This window comes from Myxocyprinus asiaticus, chromosome 33, assembly GCF_019703515.2.
Source record: "Myxocyprinus asiaticus isolate MX2 ecotype Aquarium Trade chromosome 33, UBuf_Myxa_2, whole genome shotgun sequence".
Classification (NCBI taxonomy): domain Eukaryota; kingdom Metazoa; phylum Chordata; class Actinopteri; order Cypriniformes; family Catostomidae; genus Myxocyprinus; species Myxocyprinus asiaticus.
The window spans coordinates 33,148,264-33,166,236 of NC_059376.1; the positions used below are offsets into that span (position 1 = coordinate 33,148,264).

The following is a 17,973-nucleotide window of genomic DNA, read 5'->3' on the forward strand; positions in this document are numbered from 1 at the left end:
AGTGAATGGCAGAAGGGAAATACTGTCCATTTTTAGAGTGAAGGATGTTGACATTGGGCATTAGGACAGGCATTCATGGAATTTTTACAACATGGAGATCTTTTATGCTACTTGTCTCTTCTTCCTCTCTTCTTTACAGTTACTTATGTCATTTGTGATTTATAGCAGGTACACTTTGTGTTCTGAAAGATTCCATAAGAAAGTAGTAATGTCAACTTACAACTTATTTTCTGATCTTTATGTCTGTTCATATTTCAGGTGAAGAGGAACGTTTCAGACCTGACAAATATCCCTGTACGTCATCAACAGTGGGATGGCTGGCCTGCCTCCGCTTCTGATGACTTGGTATATTGCTTTCTTTTTTATTTTCTCCATCTTATGACGATTGTGAACCTGTCTATTGAAAAACCCTTCTCCATTTAACTTTCTTGTGTGCTGTGGCTTATAAAAAGATGAACCTTATTATAATGAAAGGGTGAATTCACTCATGCTCATATTGTTTTAAATCTGTATGACTCTCTTCTGTGGAACATAAAAGATGTTAGGCAGAATGCTAGCCTCAGTCAACATTCACTGTCATTGCATTTTTTTTTTTCTCCAGACAATGTAAATGAATGGTGACTAACTTGAGTCTAACATTTTGCCTAACATCCACAGAAGTAAAAAATAAATTATACAGGTTTGGAACAACATGAATGTGAGTGGATAATGACAGAATTTTCCTTTTGGGGTGAAATATCCCTTTAAGCTGGGATAGGAGAAAAAATGACTTGCATCACCTGTAAACAGGAATGTCTTTTGAACTTTGTAGTGGTTCAGGCATCACCCGACGTGAAAGTAAGATGTTGCTACTAATTAAGATGTCACAGAGCATCTCCCCTCCCTTGTCCTCTCTATGTGGACATTACAGCTCATGTAGTGGGGGGTCAGTGACCTTTCCCGCCCTGTTCTCTGCTCCCAGCCTTTCAGTCTGACTCTCTCAAATTGATCAGAGAGGGCCTAACACCGAACCCTGCGGAACCCCACTCTCCCCCCTCACCTCGCATATTAGAGATCCTTAATAATCATCCGCACAATAACTATGGGAACTTTTTCAACACTTATCATTGCTCATTGTGCATTTGATCGGTGAAGCATGGACATTTTTTTGTTTAAAATATGAAAGGGCAATGTGTTTAAGGTGTATGCTTGTGATTGTCATTGTTTTCTTTTTTGATTTGCTGTCAAGTGTCTAATTGAGGGTAAGTAAAGAGAGTGGCCTTTTAAACTGACGGACAAACCTGTTTTTTTTGTACTGTTTGTTTCGGGTGTCAGTTGTTTTTTTCCTCCACCACACCTATAGTAAATTACCATTGTGCCTTGTTAAAGGGATAGTTCACCTAAAAATGAAAATTCTGTCATTATTTACTCACTTTCTTGTTGTTCCAAACCTATATGACTTTATGTGGAGCACAAAAGTAGATATCTTAGCCTCAGTCACCATTTACTATCACTGTATTGAAAAAATGCAGTGAAAGTGAATGGTGACTGAGGCAAACATTTTTGGGCAAACTACCTTTTAAATGACTAAAAACTTATCTAGGTTCTGAAGCTATTAAAATGGGTTTGGTTGCTTCAATTTAAATAACAAAAAATAAAGCATAAAACCCTGTAACTGTTTAGTATTTGAGAGTACCAAAACAAAAGACTATGCCCCTGTTGTCAAAAGCTTTATGAGCAGTGTTTCACAGGGCTTCTTAACAATGACTGTTGTTTATTTTCAGTGTTCACTTGTAAGGCTCATGTATCTCACTCATTGCATTTCACTCTCATATTGTCAAAGGAGAGATTATTTCGTCCTTTTGCAAAAAGCACAACGGACACAAGGTCACTGAATAACACCCTCTCACCACAGACTGCCCACTTGAGTTGGGCCACTTCAGGGCTGAAGTGCACTTACCGAAGACCTCAGCCCACAATCTTGGTTTCTGATGAAGAGGGCACAGATTGTGAATACTCTTTAAGGCACATTAAACTGTTAATGTTCGAGCTGAGATTGGTTATGTGTGGTCGTCCTGCACTTGGCCACAGACCAACTTTCAACCCTTACCCCGCCTTGGCTTATCGGAAAGGACGTATTATTAAAGCACAGGTCTTAATAATTGCCCCTGGCCCTTATTGAAACGACTTGCCGTGCATAAGACTCAAAGCTCAGGCAGGGCCGTTTTAACGCATATCTCATTAACCTTTCCTCATCTCTTGGGATTTGTACCAATAAACATGACAGCCCGGGCTTAGAAATACATTTACCAGCAGTCTGAATCAATGCCTGCTCCACTGTGCTTTCATTACCCTTCACTCTCTCATATACAACAAGTCTCTCTGCACTCTGTTCCACCTCATAAGATAGAAAAATTGAAAAACAGATCAGTAGTCAGTTTACATTTCGCTGGCTGAGCTTTTAAGCATATTGGTTTTGAAGGAGCTAGCGACAGGTTTGGGGGTTTTCTTGTACTGTTGAAAGAAGTTGAAATGGATTGAACTTTTAATATATTCATCAGTTTCAGAGGAACGTTTTCATATTTTATATTACTGTCAAAGAAACCAGTGGATCAAGGTTTTCATTTACACCTGCAGTATATTCGAACCCTGATTCGGCTCTGTTGCAGGAATGCATTAGTGTGCAGCAACTAGTTCATTTAAAGTATTTTTTGTCCTTTTATACAGTGAAACTATTTTACCAGTCAACATTTAAACAGTACAGACATTTTAACTGGATTTATATTAAGCATTGTAAATTTGTCTCCGGGGAGAAAGGGATTACAGTATAAAACATTTGCCTTTTGAATCAGTGGGTGGATCTTAGTGGTTGTCTTGTCATCCCTGTGCAGTGTCCGTAAATTCAAAGGAGGCTGTTTACCATAGTCATGTTTAGCTCTTGTTTGTTTGAGTGGGTGTAGTCAGGATGCGTGTGGTGTGTTTGAGGGGCTGACACAAGCTGCTTCACATGGCAGGCCACTGGAGGACTGCTGTTTGCTGGCTGTTTGGCATTAGCCACCCAAACTTTGGGGCATTTTCAGCCTGAACAAATATTCCATATGCACTGTAGTTATAAGGCTGGACTATTTTATTTTAACAGCTCATTTTCTGTTACATTTACCTTGCACTTATACATTTATGCATTTGGCAGATGCTTTTATCGAAATAGACTTATATGCTGTGTCCGAAACTGCGTACTGTCTGAGTATGTACTGTATTTGATGAGGGACTCCATTACCTGCCGCCAAAACAGTACGTTGTTTGAGGTATGCATGCGAGTAATATGAATAGATTTGGGACATACTTCATCTGGGGATGTGGGCATTGATCCGTGACCCGCATATATGACGTAAGAACAACAACCACAAAAATTCTTCTTTTAAATCCAGCATTTTGAACGAGACTTCGCCTCAGCATTATGGGATCATTAAGTGTCCAGTCGATCTGCACTTAAGAATCTTGCCAGAAATTGTAGGCCATTTGGGTATTTCTCACTTAATGCTTCATGAAACTGTTGATTTGTACATACTACTCCATTGGCATACTGTTTTTGGCATATACCGTATAGGAGAGAAGTATGGATATTCGGATGCAGCAATAATTACTGCTGTCAGTTGATTCATTTTTAATCACGATTAATCTCATCGTTTTAATAGTTAATCGCAAAGGTTCCGCTTTACTAACCAGTGTTTAGAACCCGCACGGAGCTGAATAAATTGTCAGACTCTAATGCCAAATCTAAGCAATCCATTTAAGACACATTGAGTTATTATGTATTGTGTTATAATGTATTAAATTAATCGTATGGGTTAACACGTTAATTTTATCAGCTCTACTTATGTGTTTAAGCTATACATTTCATAGTTACATACACACATGTTCCCTGGGAATCAATCCATGACTTTGGTGTTGCTAGCACAGTGCTCTACCAATTTGAACTACAGGGACACTGTTTAAAATCATATTACTCTGGGGATTGCAATTGGGATGGTTAATTTTCCATTGGAAAGGCCAGTAATACCAGTTAATCACTCATTTATTACAATTATTTTGTATCTTATGTAAACAATGTAATCAAAATAGAAATTTTTTTTTTTTATTTAAGACAGGGCAATGTTGCGCTTCACCCTTGCCACAATTAATAAAAAGCACCTGAGCTCATGTTTTTGTTATTTTATTTGTTCTCTTAATTTAGGTGCCTAATTTGTCCATTTCTTACCTATGAGCTCGTTTTCTCTCTCTCACACACATCCTGAGCCAAAACTCTTCTGAGCTCTCTTCATATATCACTGCCAACCTTGTGAAGCACCTATGGGAATGATTGACAACTTCTGGAACGTCCTTATTAGAGTCTTTTTCCCCCTTAATTGCTGACATTTATCCAGTGTTTCTTGGTGTTTGCTAATGTATTACTGCGGCTACTCTCTGAGAGGCTCTGTGGCTCATGGCTGTTATGGGCTTTCAGCATCACAGACCTGCGGAGGTGGCTTATTGGGCCTGCTGGTTGCCATAGCGACGAGGCTCAGCTCTAAGCCCATACAGAGCCCCTGGTGAGATTGCTGTCTGCAGGTGAAGTTCTTCCAAGAGAGATGGATATACACCTTTTATATTGCCTACCTTCCGTTTTCGAAAACGTCAACCTACTGTCTCTGCATTTGGTCTCTCACTGGAGCTGTCTGACTCAAATCATGCTTTACATGTTTAGATCAACACCTGGTTGACTATGCTTATGTTGTATTTAATGCTGGGCAGTGGTGTTTTTCAGACATAGGCAGGGAAAATGGACCTGTATTGTATTGAGGGATCAGATCATTGATTTTTCCCTTCCAAGTAGTTGTTCTATTAACTTTGCAGATAGAAATATAATGATTTTTGAAGACCGTAAATAAACATCAGTATATTGTTGCCAGTGTAAAGGCCTATCCACACCAACTTAACATTTTTACAACAAAATTTTAAAATTAAACATTTTATCATTTTTAAAAATAATTATTTGAATGTGGAACAATGCATTCACTTATCCAAAAGAGAATGATGAGAATCAAAGACGTTCTCATAAGTCAGTCCACTGTCGGCCGTCTTTGGAATGCTCTCCAGAGGCTATTTCTAGTCATGCCAGTGCAGCTCCTATCTAATTGAATGGGGAAAGACCGAAATCTCAAAAACGGTTGGTCAGGATTACGATCAAAGAACATATTTCAAATCAGCAATAAAATTAGAATCATAAATGATGCTGCTTTACCTCATATTACCCTAAAACGCGCAATTTTCCCATCTTTTATAGCTAATGCACATGTGCGTTAGCGAGTTGACTGACAGGCGATGTCTGTATCTAAAAGGTGATTGGCTCTTTTACCTGTAAGGTGGGACTTCCTTTCTACAGCCATTGACCATTGGGTGCTAGAGCTTCTTGGTTGGGCGTTCCAATTTCTCCCATTCATTTAAATAGAAATGGCCTGTCTCTGCTAACTAGTCTCTGTGAGAATTCAGCATCCGCATCAGTGTGAATAGATTTGGCGTGAAAGATTGCAATAGGCTAAACATTTTATTCTTTAGTGTCATTTAATTGTGTTGGACAGGTGTGAGAAGACCTTCAGAGGTAGTTTATCCAGGAAATTAAGCCTTTGGTAATTTTTTTTAATACTTTGAGATGTCTAGAATCCATTGACCTTTCAATTAATCAATGGATTCAGCAGAAATATTGACAAAGCTATTTAACAATCTAGTTATTGTTGTAATGACATTCAGGGAGCCATACAAACTGACTTTATTTGTAAACGAATTGGTGGATTTACTATACTATAATTATTGTTAAAGGCATTTGCTGTTCTTCCACTCCTAACAGATCGCATTAATCTCCTGTAAATCGTAGCAGTTACAGATTAACAACTTAAACAGTTGGGGGAAAAAAAATTTTTCTAGCCTATTCACACTTTTTTCTCGAAGGGCTTAATTCTAAGGTTCACTGGACATCTTAAACACTGTATTTGACCCTAGATTTTAATCAAGACTGACACCTTTGCAAACGCTAACCTGAAAAGGTTCAACAGGTGTTTAGGGTGGGGCTTCTTATTTTCTTTTCTTCCCTGGACTCAACGCTCTCATGCTTTTTTTTTTTTTTTTTTTGTGCTCTGTAGCTCTCTTGTCCTCCTCCTTTAAAGAAAACAAGAGCAAGGTGCAGCTTGGCGCTCTTGGACGACTAGAGCAGCTGTCAGTAGTAATTATCTCCTTCACAGCCTAAGAGACCGAGAATGAGAACAAAATAGCTGAAAGATACTGAGAGGATAAGGAATAAGTTAGCTAGAGACATTTGTTAGGTGGTGGTGGACCGAGAAGGAGAATTCCTCTTGGATGAGAAAAGAGAGAAAATGAGAGAGACATAGGATTCCTCTTTTGCATAGTGCTTGGTGCTAAAGGCTTTAATGCAAGTGTTAATGAATGGGGTCCAAAAGAGGAGGATTTGGTCCTTTGTTTGCTGGTGGAGGAGGAGGTGTTGAAAGATGGGGGGGTGACCTCTTGCCTGTAGCCTGCGGCTCTGAAACACAAGCACACAGACACACTCACACTGTTAGGAGATAGAGAGGTCAGAACATGGAAGCTTTACCACTTACCTGTGACTTAAAGTATCTTAATTCTACCTCTCTTCAACACCAGTTACTGCTGTGTGGAAAAAGTCTTAAAGGGGGAATATAGTGGAGAATAAGCACTTCCTTTATTCGGATAAGACTTTGATTTACTATTTATAAATGTAAAATTACAAAGCAAAACTCCCTCCCTATTTCACCATTTACAATTTAGTTGTAATGCTTTTTTAGAAGTCAAAGTAGCTCTAACCCACACCTCCAGTTTTCATTAACTGGATGCCAGGTTTGCCAACTCCTGACTCTAATTAGCTTTTGTTGACGTCATTAGCCATGGGGATCACATACTTTTTTCAACCTACACTGTGAATGTTTGAACAATACAATAATTTGTGTGTTAGTTAAATCAGATTGTGTTTGTTCATTATTGTAACTTAGATGAAGATCAAACCGTATTTTAAGACAAATGTATACATAAATGCATACTTTGCAAATGTATATGATTTACATTTACTCCGTGAATTCAAAATTCCTCTATGCTCTGAAAATCTCATTCTTCAAATAACAGAATGTACAGTAGCTAACGTCTGAACAGTACATTTTGACACCTGACTGTACAGTATGTTGTCTTTCTGTTTAGACAGCCTGTCTTTAATTAGTCCTTAAAGACAAGTATTGCTGTCTGTGATTCTTCTCTCTGTGTGGGCCATCTCTAAAGAGAGAGTTTGTTGTGTCTGTTTGTGTGTTTGGGGGGATTTGGCGCCATGTTGAAGTACTTGACACCCTCTGAAATCCTCTCTTAGATGCATTATACGATATTATGGTGCTTTAACCAAAGCTTCTCTACACTTTAATCTGTTATTTATGTTAATCAGTACCAACACCTGACATATGTGTTTATGTCTTAAATCTGTTAAAACCCAGAAAATTTGGAAAAAAGAAAAATCCAGTATTTCTAATATCAGTTGCTATTCTTCTTACTTTAAAAATTTTTTTAATCACCCAATTATTATTATTATTATTTTACTTTTTTGATTTGTCCAATTTTACAATTTTGCAATTTTGATTTGTTTCTTTTCTCCAGCTTTGGATGTAGCATAATGATGCCAGTAGTTCCACCCGGTTGTGTGAGTCTGAGATAGAAAAAGTAGGATAAGGAAAACCTTTTGTTCTCTGTCGACTTTATATATTATTGTTGTTATGGCAAGCAACTGTTGCTTGATCTACTGTAGCAGCACCAAACTGTTTTTTTTTTCTGGGTAAAGCACCTGAACAGAGCCCTGTGCAGTTAGGTGTTGGACCCTCTCTGTCTTCTTCTTATTACTTTAGACTGAGTTTGTGTGGACTAAGTAGTATCGTTTTGCATTATCCAAAAAGTAAAGGCAGCTATTTTCTTAAAGATATTGTAAATTAATATGCAAAAACTGGCTAAGTGAATGTAGTTTGTTAGTGGTAATGTCAGGTAAGTCGAAGAGAGTGTTGAGAGAATAGAGCTCTGTGCTGTTGCTCCGGGGAGGTTTGTGTGTGTGTGTGTGTGTGTGTGTGTGTGTGTGTGTGAGTATTGCCTCTGTAATGAGTCCCTGTAGTGTGGAGTGCTGCTGACATTTCCACTCTAGCCTGAGAGTTAATGAGGTACTCAGGCCTTCACCAGCAGCTCACCGCATGCAGCATGTGATGCTCTTTAGAGCACCAAGCAAGACAGAACCTCCATATTTGCCATGAGCCAAAGAAACCCTGCTTAGATATTGGTGATCTGTGCAAACTTCAGCCAGGGTGGATGTCTTATAGGGATAGTTCTCTCAAAAATGAAAATTCTGTCATTGTTTACTCACTCTAATGTTATTCCAAACCTATATGGCTTTCTTCAGTGAAACATGAAAGGAAGAGACGTTGGGACTGGCAGACTTGGTCACCATTCACTTTCATTGTATGGAAAAAACAATGCAATGAAAGCGACTGGTAACTGAGGTTGTCAGTCCATAAAGATGAGGGTGAGTAAATGTCAGAATTGCTATTTTTGGGTGGTTTAAATACACTGGGTCACTTCTAAAAGTCATGGTCTTATAATACCTTTATAATTTTTTAAAGGTTATATTATCTTATTTTAAACTATTCAAGGCTGGTTTAGTTTCAAGAAAAATTATAAATTGCTATACAACTTTATTGTAGATACAGTGCTGTGCAAAAGTCTTCAGCACATAAGATGTTTCACAAAAACATTTGTCTTAAGATGGTTATATATATCTTCAGCTTTAGTGTGTCAATAGGAAATATACATTTTAAACTCCCAAACATTCCTTTTGCAAATAAAATAGAACAGAAGAACAGAAGAACAGAGAGCTCTACAACAGATAGCATGGCCCCCACAGAGCCCGCCACTGAACATCGTGTCAGTCTGGGATTACATGAAGAGACCGAAGCAATTGAGACTAATGAGCCTAAATAGATAGAAGAACTGTTGCGAATTCTCCAAGAAGCTTGGAACATCCTATCTGCCAATAACCAAGAAAAACTGTGTCCAGGTGACCTAGGAGAATTGGTGCTGTTTTGTAGGCAAAGGTGGTCATACCAAATATTGATTTAGCCTTTTTATGTTTACTGGACTTTGTATGAAGTTTGTATGAAATTGATAAAAGAGAACTTTTTATGGCGTTATTTTTGAAGACATCCTCACTATGCATTTTGCCTTAAACTTTTGCACAGTACTGTATATTTTGGTAATATAAGCATGCGATGTTTCCTAAATTACTCCATAAATTTTACAGATATTTGGCCATTTGGAGATTATTGACATCGGCCCAATAACCAGTGTTAGTTCCCCCTTGTGTCTGTTCCAAAATGTACCAACGACCTTTGACAATGGACAATGTGCAATTTCTGTTATCGGTTATTTTTGTGTATTTTAAGTAAATATTGTGTAAAATAATTCCAGCAATTTTATGTCATTTGATGTCATTGAATTATATACTTACCGACCACTTTATTAGGAACACCTGTACACCAACTTATTTATGCGATTATCTAATCAGCCAATCGTGTGGCAGCAGTGCAGTGCATAAAATCATGCAGATACACATCAGGAGCTTCAGTTACTATTCACATCAGCCAACAGAATGGGGAAAGAATTTCATCTCAGTGTTTTCGACTGTGGCATAAATTATTAGTGCCAGATGGGCTGGTTTGACTATTTCTGCTTTCTGCCACACGATTGGCTGATTAGATAATCGCATGATTAAGTAGTTGTACAGGTGTACCTAATAAAGTGGTTGTTGAGTGTATGTATTATTCATGCGATTATCTAATCAGCCAATCGTGTGGCAGAAATAGTATATATATATATATATATATGCACTACCGGTCAAAGGTTTTGAAACACTTCTTTATTATATTTTTTTTTTCACATTTTAGAATAATAGTAAAGTCATCAAAACTATGGAATAATATAAATGGAACTATGGGAATTGTGTTGTGACTAAACAAAATCCAAAATAAATCAAAACTGCGTTATATTTTAACATCTTCAAAGTAGTCACCCTTTGCCTTGAATTTGCAGACATGTACTCTTGACATTTTCTCAACCAGCTTCTTGAGGTATCACCCTGGGATGCTTTTTAAACAGTATTGAAGGAGTTCCCATCTATGTTGGGCACTTATTGGCTGCTTTTCTTTATTATTTGGTCCAAGTCATAAATTTCAAAAACTTTTTTTTTTTTTATTACATTTTAGTTTTATAATGAAATAAATTAATATGGTGGCACAATTATGTTTTTGTTTACAAAACTAATTTCAAACATTTAAGCATACACCTTCAGATCAAAAGGTTTTTAAGATCATGAGAAACATTTCAGTCAAGTGTTTCAAAACTTTTGACCGGTTGTGTGTCTGTGTGTGTGTGTGTGTGTGTGTGTGTGTGTGTGTGTGTGTGTGTGTGTATGTATATATATATATATATATATATATATATATATATATATATATATATATATATATATATACACATACATATACACACACAGAATTAGCAGGTCTGCTCTTCAGATATCGACTTCAGGCTGTTGAAATACTGACTAGGGTCCACTAGTATCACATATGAGATTTGTATTTGTAATTTCCTTTTCTCAGTTGTGTTGTGAAAATGTCACAGTCACAATGATCATCTGTGTTATTTTGTAAAAGGTCTAATGAAGTTGTGTGATTGTGCAGATGACTCTGGCCGTCAGTGGAATCAGTTACCCCTGCCATCATCTGAGTGTGTGTAGAAGATCTTCCCCAGCTCTCACACTGGACCAAACAGACGAGGTAACACAACAAACAGACAACATCACTTGTCTATAACACACATTTTCAGTTTTTCCATACTGTCTTTTTCCAGAGACTAGGAATTTACTTATTTTATCCCTTTTTCTGTCAATTTGGAATGCCTAATTTCCACTACTTAGTAGGTCCTCGTGGTGGCGCGGTTACTCACCTCAATCCGGGTGGCAGAGGACAAGTCTCAGTTGCCTCCGCTTCTGAGACAGTCGATCGACGCATCTTATCACGTGGCTCGCTGTGCATGACACTGTGGAGACTCTGCATGTGGAGGCTCATGCTGCTTTCCACGATCCATGCACAACTTACCACGTGCCCCATTGAGAGCGAGAACCACTAATCGCGACCACGAGGAGGTTACCCTATGTGACACTACCTTCCCTAGCAACCAGGCCAATCTGGTTGCTTAGGAGACCTGGCTGGTGTCAGTCGGCACACCCTGGATTCGAACTCGTGACTCCATGGGTGGTAGTCAGCGTCAATACTCGCTGGGCTACCCAGACCCCCAAGACTAGGAACATTAAGAAATTCTGTTCCTCTGATAATTCTGACATTTGATTTTTCATTTGTGCAGTTTTTTGTTGTTTTTAGTTTTTCAACATATTGAAACCCAGCAAGTTGTGTTGTTTTTTTTGGCGATTCTTATGTTTTGTGTTATTCTAGTGATTTGTAGTTTGACCTCTCAGCCAGTGAGAGGTATCTTTAAATTAGAGGTTTGTTTGTTGGAATACAAGTGCTGTCCTCATCTGAATTGCTGATGTAATGTGTAGTAGGCAACAGTGATGATGTTGGGTTACCAAGCGTTAACACTGCAGCCAGTCTTTCCCCTGGGTCTCCAGTCTGATGGCAACCTTTCAACACATTGCAACTATTACATTCCCTGCACCATTAATTTTAGTTTTGGTCACAGATATAGATTTAAAAGATTATAGTGCAAATTATTGTTTTGGGCAGGCACCAATATAACATTTTGGCTGATAACTGAAAAATTATGGCCAATAACTGATTTGATTGCCAGTATTATAAATCTATGCTGTTTTGTCTGTTTTTAAACAAAAATAATGGAAAACAGATTATTAATTTTTAAACCTGCCATTTTACCATATAATGGGGCCTGATATTGTCTGTTTCCAATATTGATCGAATTAGAACAATGCCAATAATTTAATAAAATGATAATTATGGCTGATACCAATATGGTCAGATATATTGTGCAGCCTTAATCATGTCTCAAAACTATTCATAAAGCAAAGTAGGGCTGAAACAATTAGTCGACGTTATCGACAATATTGACAATAAAAATGTATTTACAATTTTCGTTGTCGAATAGTCGTTTGCTCTCAATTAACGTAACATGTGATCACATTAAACTCTAAAGATGATGCAAGAGAGCAGCATTGCAGCTTGGACTTGATTGAGGAGAAAACACAACTCACAGTCCAAACTCCAAACTTTCCATACAGCTTCAGGTGACGTAAATTGCAAAATATGTGGAAATTATACAATAAGTAAATACAGAAGCACTCTAAATAATGCAGAGCCGGAGCTGCTATTCCGCTTAAGCAAAACTTGCATATCAGAATGTCTTTAAATGAAACACCAAGCATTATATCTTTAATGCATCCTTTATTAAAGTTCAAATAATTAGGAAGCAGGTCATGTAAATGAGTACAAACTCCGAAACTGGCATTTCTCTGTGTGGTCAGCGCCGCTTCTATGAGTCGTGTGAAGAAACTCGATCTAAGGGGGAGAGATTGAATCTGCACCTGGCTGATGCACACTCTGGTGCGGGGACACTCGTCCCTCATGCACACATGCTTACTGCAGCTAGATTATAGCGTGATGGCTCGCAACATATTGAATCATAATATATGTGTCACTGTGTGTTTCTTATCGGCAATATGCAGCTCTATTAAGAAGTGAGAAGTTTTTATTGTGTGTGAGTTAAAGATGGATTGAAGTGAACAAAATGGTGAGAGAGGGTAGTCTTTGCCCATTTTACACAGCAACAAAAATACATTTTTGATTTGTTTTTGTTTTTGTTTTGGCTTGTTTTCCAATATAAATATCTAAAACTCCTTTAAAACAATGTACATTTACTTTGGGAGCTATACTGCAGAAGAAAAATGTGTTACCTGAGATTGTTGAATATAATATTAAAAATTCAAATATTTTTAAATATCTACAAATCCTTAAGAAAAAAAAAAGAGAGATACATTCACCTCAGAAGCAGCATATAATATAATTAGACTTCTTTTCAGAGAATATTATATCTTGAATACAAGTATATTTGGTCTTTACTGCACTCGCAGAAGTATGAACAAGTGAAAAAATACACTTATGTACAAAATGCACTTACATTCAAGAAACATCCTCTGAAAGCAATTCTTAACATCTTAAATGTTGCTTCTAAAGTAAATGTATCATGTTTTAAGGATTTTTAGATATTTTTAAATGGAAAACAAGACAAAAACACTTGATAACAAACAATAGGATTTTTTGCAGTGAATGTTTACTGAATTAAACTTGATAAAGTATTTTTCCCCCCTTTAATTCAGTGAATATCATTTAGAGGTATTTTTAAAAGATGATTTATCCTCTTTATTGTTAGTAAGCATATTTAATAAAACATTTTAACTCGGGGTACAAGCTGAATAGTCGGTTAAGAGCTAATGATTAATCGTTGCAATAATCACCTGAATAGTCGAATAATCGTTAGATTAGTTGATTATCAAAATAATCATTAGTTGCAGCCCTAAAGCAAAGTATAAACCGAGGTGGGGGCATGTAAACTCTCTAAGTCTCTAAACTCCTGATTCTGTGTATGTGTTGCAGTGTACAGATGTCCACATGGTCAGTGACAGTGAAGGGGATGATTTCGAGGATGCACCTGAATTTGGTGTAGATGAATCTGAGATCTTTGGCATGGGAAGCACGACCTGTCGAAAGTCTCCAATGAGTAAGTTACAGTCTGTCATTGTGCTTTCACACTAGCACTTTTGGAGTGCACCCGGGTTCATTTGACATTCATTTTGACATCAAAGTTCGGTTTGTGCGGATTAAGTTAATGCTGTTTTCCGAACTTGGGTGCGGACCCATAAACAGCACCCCAGTACGCTTGAAAAGGTGGTTTGGGGAACAGTTCATGTGAACTCCAGTACGGTTCGCTGCTGATATGAACGCAATCGCCCTAAATTGCGGAAGTTGTTATGGTATGACACATTTTTCACACCTGCTTGTCTGTCAAATAAATCGCCTTCACAGAACAACTCACATTCTTCACATCTCTTGCAACGCATCCACGAGCTCGTGGCAGACAAATGCTAAGATTCACGTAATTGCACTTTCAATGCATCTGCGGCAGCCAAACGCAAGTATCGTTTTGTGCATATTAAGTGCTGGTGGTAAATCCAAAGAAATTAACACTTTAATAACACAATGAAGCTGAAATTGTTTTAAGTTGTTACCTAGTAACACACCTAGTTGATGACGCAATCAGACTGCAGTTCAGACCCAAATAAAATTATGTTAACAGATAACAGTGGGGGCATGGGGGCCGGAGGAGGAAACAAACTCAGTTTCAGACCAAGCAATTGAACCAAGTGTGAAAGCACCTTTAGTTTGGGGTTCATCCTGAGTAGAGGGTGTTTAACTGGAGATCTGATTTCTTTCCTCAGTGCCAGAAAACAGTGAAAATGAGGGTGATGCCTTAATGCACTTTACTGCTGAATTTTCTAGAAGGTGAGGTGACAAAGTAACACTTACAATCCAATTTCACCAAAGAAAGTCAGACAATACATTCCAACTCTGCTTGTTTAGATTAAGATGCTGTATTGTCTGAAATTAGCTAGACCAATATTTGATTTATTTTACTCTGAATCTGCACACTGAGGTTTGCATTGTGTGTGCGTGTGTGTTCTGTAGATATGGTGAGTGCCATCCTGTGTTCTACATTGGTTCCTTGGAAGCGGCGGCTCAAGAGGCCTTTTACGGCAAAGCCAGAGACGTAAGTATATGTAGCATATTCAATTTACTTATCAATAAACGTATCTTTTCTATCATTATTATTTATTTTTTGTTTGTTTTTTTGGAGGTGGAGCTTTTTGTCATTTTATTGATAGTGACAGTCAAATTTGAAACTGATAGAACAGAAATTATAAAGAGACCCAGTGCTTGCACTTTAAGAGTAGAAACCATTTACAAAGTACACCTATATTATCACCCTGTACCATTTATCAAGGATCAATGTAGTGAATCATCGCAAACAATGACCGATAATGCAACAGTACAATAAACTAACAAAATTGGAAGCTTGCTTGCGTTTTGGATGAGCTCTATTCTCTCTCTATTCACTCAGGAACCCTTTAAAGAGTTTTACGCACAAGTATATAAACATCACTAAATGTTTGATTGGCAGAACCGGCCCCCCATGATGATAAATCCCCATCAAATTTCCGTTTCCCATTTAAACAGCTGAAGCTTTATTTAGAACAGCTTTGCACTGGTTTTCCCGCTGTGTCCTCATAAGGAGTCTTGTATCAACTGACAGCTTGTGTGAATTATGGTCTTATTAGACTGGGAGGATGCAGCAAGATGTTCAGGGGTTTTTTGAGCATGAGGAGCAGGCTGGAATGGCTTCCTGCCTGCAGCCCAGCTGATCTCCTCCTCGCCACAGCACAGGCACAATATGGCCGCCGCTCTCCCCCGAGGAGACGGTTCAGTGTGTCAGTGAAAACAAACTAATGTAAGAGGAAGAGATGATTTGCTACATTCCTCTTTTGCTGGCAGTCAGCGTTTTTCTTCATGGGTCACACATTTTTATCTTTGCGCACTCATTAGGTGTGTCATTCACAGTTTACAGATATTGGGTTTCGGCCAAAGTATACATATCTGTGAAACAGTTTGAAAAGTGGGAGGGACACATTAAGGCATGGATCCTTGAAGAGGACTGGTTGTCTACCAAAAATTAGAAGGGATGAACATAGAAATTTGTTAAAGTGAGGGACATGTCCCTGCCAGGGCCATCAACAGAAGAGGACTGCCGAGAATGTTCAGGGCCCTCGCTAAATGGCCTTTCAATTAGAAAGCGTAAATACATTCCAAAACAGATACATGGAGCGCAATGGGATGGAACAAAACGCAGGTCTCTTGATAGTCTCAAGTCATGTTTTTAAAAGAAGAACTGTTATGAACAAATGTATTTTGTAATTAACATCAATTTGAAATGTCAGTAAAAAATTGTTTTGTTTTGGCCCTGTGAATTCTCCCTTACTTTAGTCAGAATGATTGCTACTCCACCATTTCTACATAATTCTAATATCACTGTAACACTGCTCTTTTTGACTTAATGCATCACTCCTTAACTGTGTAATCTCTCATCTCGACTTTCCTTTTCAACACCTTTCAGTCGCCTGGTCTTCTCGTTAAGTGGACATTGTTTAGCCGTGACTATGAGCGTTTCATGTGCACGTGTGCATGTGCGGCATGGATTCTTCTGAGGACACTTGTCCCCCTCTCTCATAGGCCTGAGAGACTAATCACTAAGTAAAACACTACATCTGATGAAGTGTTTCTGATGCTCCCAATCCGTCCTTAATGAAAATGCCAGGGGCCCTGGAGGTCAGATGGAGGATCAGCAGAAGACTCTTGAGTCAGGCCACCCATCAGCACACAAGCCTCATCACAAATCCCCTTAACATCCATCTAATCACGCTAACCCTCCTCTGCCACCCGCACAAAGACGCCCATCAAAATTCATAGCTCCTCTGTGCCCTTCATGGGTTTTTCATGCATGAGTTTCATGGTGGAGCCTCCGTGGCGAAGCAATTTTTGGCCAGAGAGAAAAGAGATACAGAGAGAGGAGTTTTTAGACAAATGAGTGACTCCACATTATTGATGCTGCTATGCTAACAGAGGAAGCAAGAAGAAATTGACATTTTAATTTGGAGAAGGAAGGTTTTGTCTTTAAACATCAATCAAAATTAAATGTGTTGATGCACCATGGAAGTCAATAATGCAGTTTACCTTTAAGCACTCAATATTGGGGTAGTTAACATGGAATAAAGTTGACAGTTTACAACTTTAAACAGAATTTTCTTCATTTTTTTAATAATATTTCATGCATATATCTTTTATGCATGCTGTTTTTATGGCTTCATAGTAATTGATTTTTACTTTAAAAAAATGGTCACACCTTAGATCCATTTAAAATGTACTAATAAAGGCAAAATGTGAGTAAAGATGGTTTAAAAACATATGAAATTGTAACCAGTCGCAGCACATAAATTGTACAGTTTGCCATATGTATTAATTTAAATTTTAACCTAAAATCTTGATGTTGATAAAAAAAAAAAAAACATTGCTGGTCATGTTATGCGTCAACTACATGTAGCCTAATGGGCATCGATATTTTTATCACGTTAAATAACTGAAAGCCTTGCTTTCACAGTTATATTGCACTTATGGGTCAGCTCCTAAAGCATACATTTTCTAAAAATGTAATTAGGATTGTTATTTCAAGATTATTGATAGTATTTGTGGAAGAGTCTCCTTTACACATAGTATTGTAAGTGCCATCTGTTAAAACGCTTTGCTACAGGTCAAGAGAGAGAGCAGTAATATGAACTCCACATTTCCCATTGTTTGCTTTTCTACGGGCAAAAGAAGATGATCGCTTTCTCCATCTCTCCCCCATCTAGCGCACGCGCACACACACACACACACACACACACACACACATCGCCTGTAATTGAAAACATCCTTTCACAATGCTTTTAAAATAGAGTTGTATGGTCGTCTGTGTGGCTAGCGTTACTCTCATGGTCAGGCAAGTGCATGCTTACACAGTCCATCGACAATACATGTCTAAAAACTCCCAAAATCAGGATTGGTTTTCAGTCCGTATGTCACGTCTAATTTTCACACCCCATGTTTCCTTGAGTTTTACGTCCACTGGAACACTTTTGGAAAGATGCTGTTTCAATGTTGGGTTGACTGAACAACATTATAACTTATAGAACAGACTGTATGTCTATTGTTACAGCCATGTTTTTATTTGCGTAAA

At 37.9% G+C, this 17,973-nt stretch overlaps 1 protein-coding gene across 2 annotated transcripts in view; it reads left to right on the forward strand.

Moving 5' to 3' along the window:
* LOC127424042 (FAS-associated factor 1-like) overlaps positions 1-17,973 on the forward strand; it is a 103,064-nt gene that overhangs the window by 35,853 nt on the left and 49,238 nt on the right. For both annotated transcript variants that reach the window (XM_051668833.1, XM_051668834.1), the window contains exons 8-12: positions 259-345; positions 10,803-10,898; positions 13,746-13,869; positions 14,588-14,651; positions 14,835-14,916. In XM_051668833.1, coding sequence (XP_051524793.1) covers positions 259-345; positions 10,803-10,898; positions 13,746-13,869; positions 14,588-14,651; positions 14,835-14,916 — 453 coding nt within the window. The remainder of the gene's footprint in view (positions 1-258; positions 346-10,802; positions 10,899-13,745; positions 13,870-14,587; positions 14,652-14,834; positions 14,917-17,973) is intronic.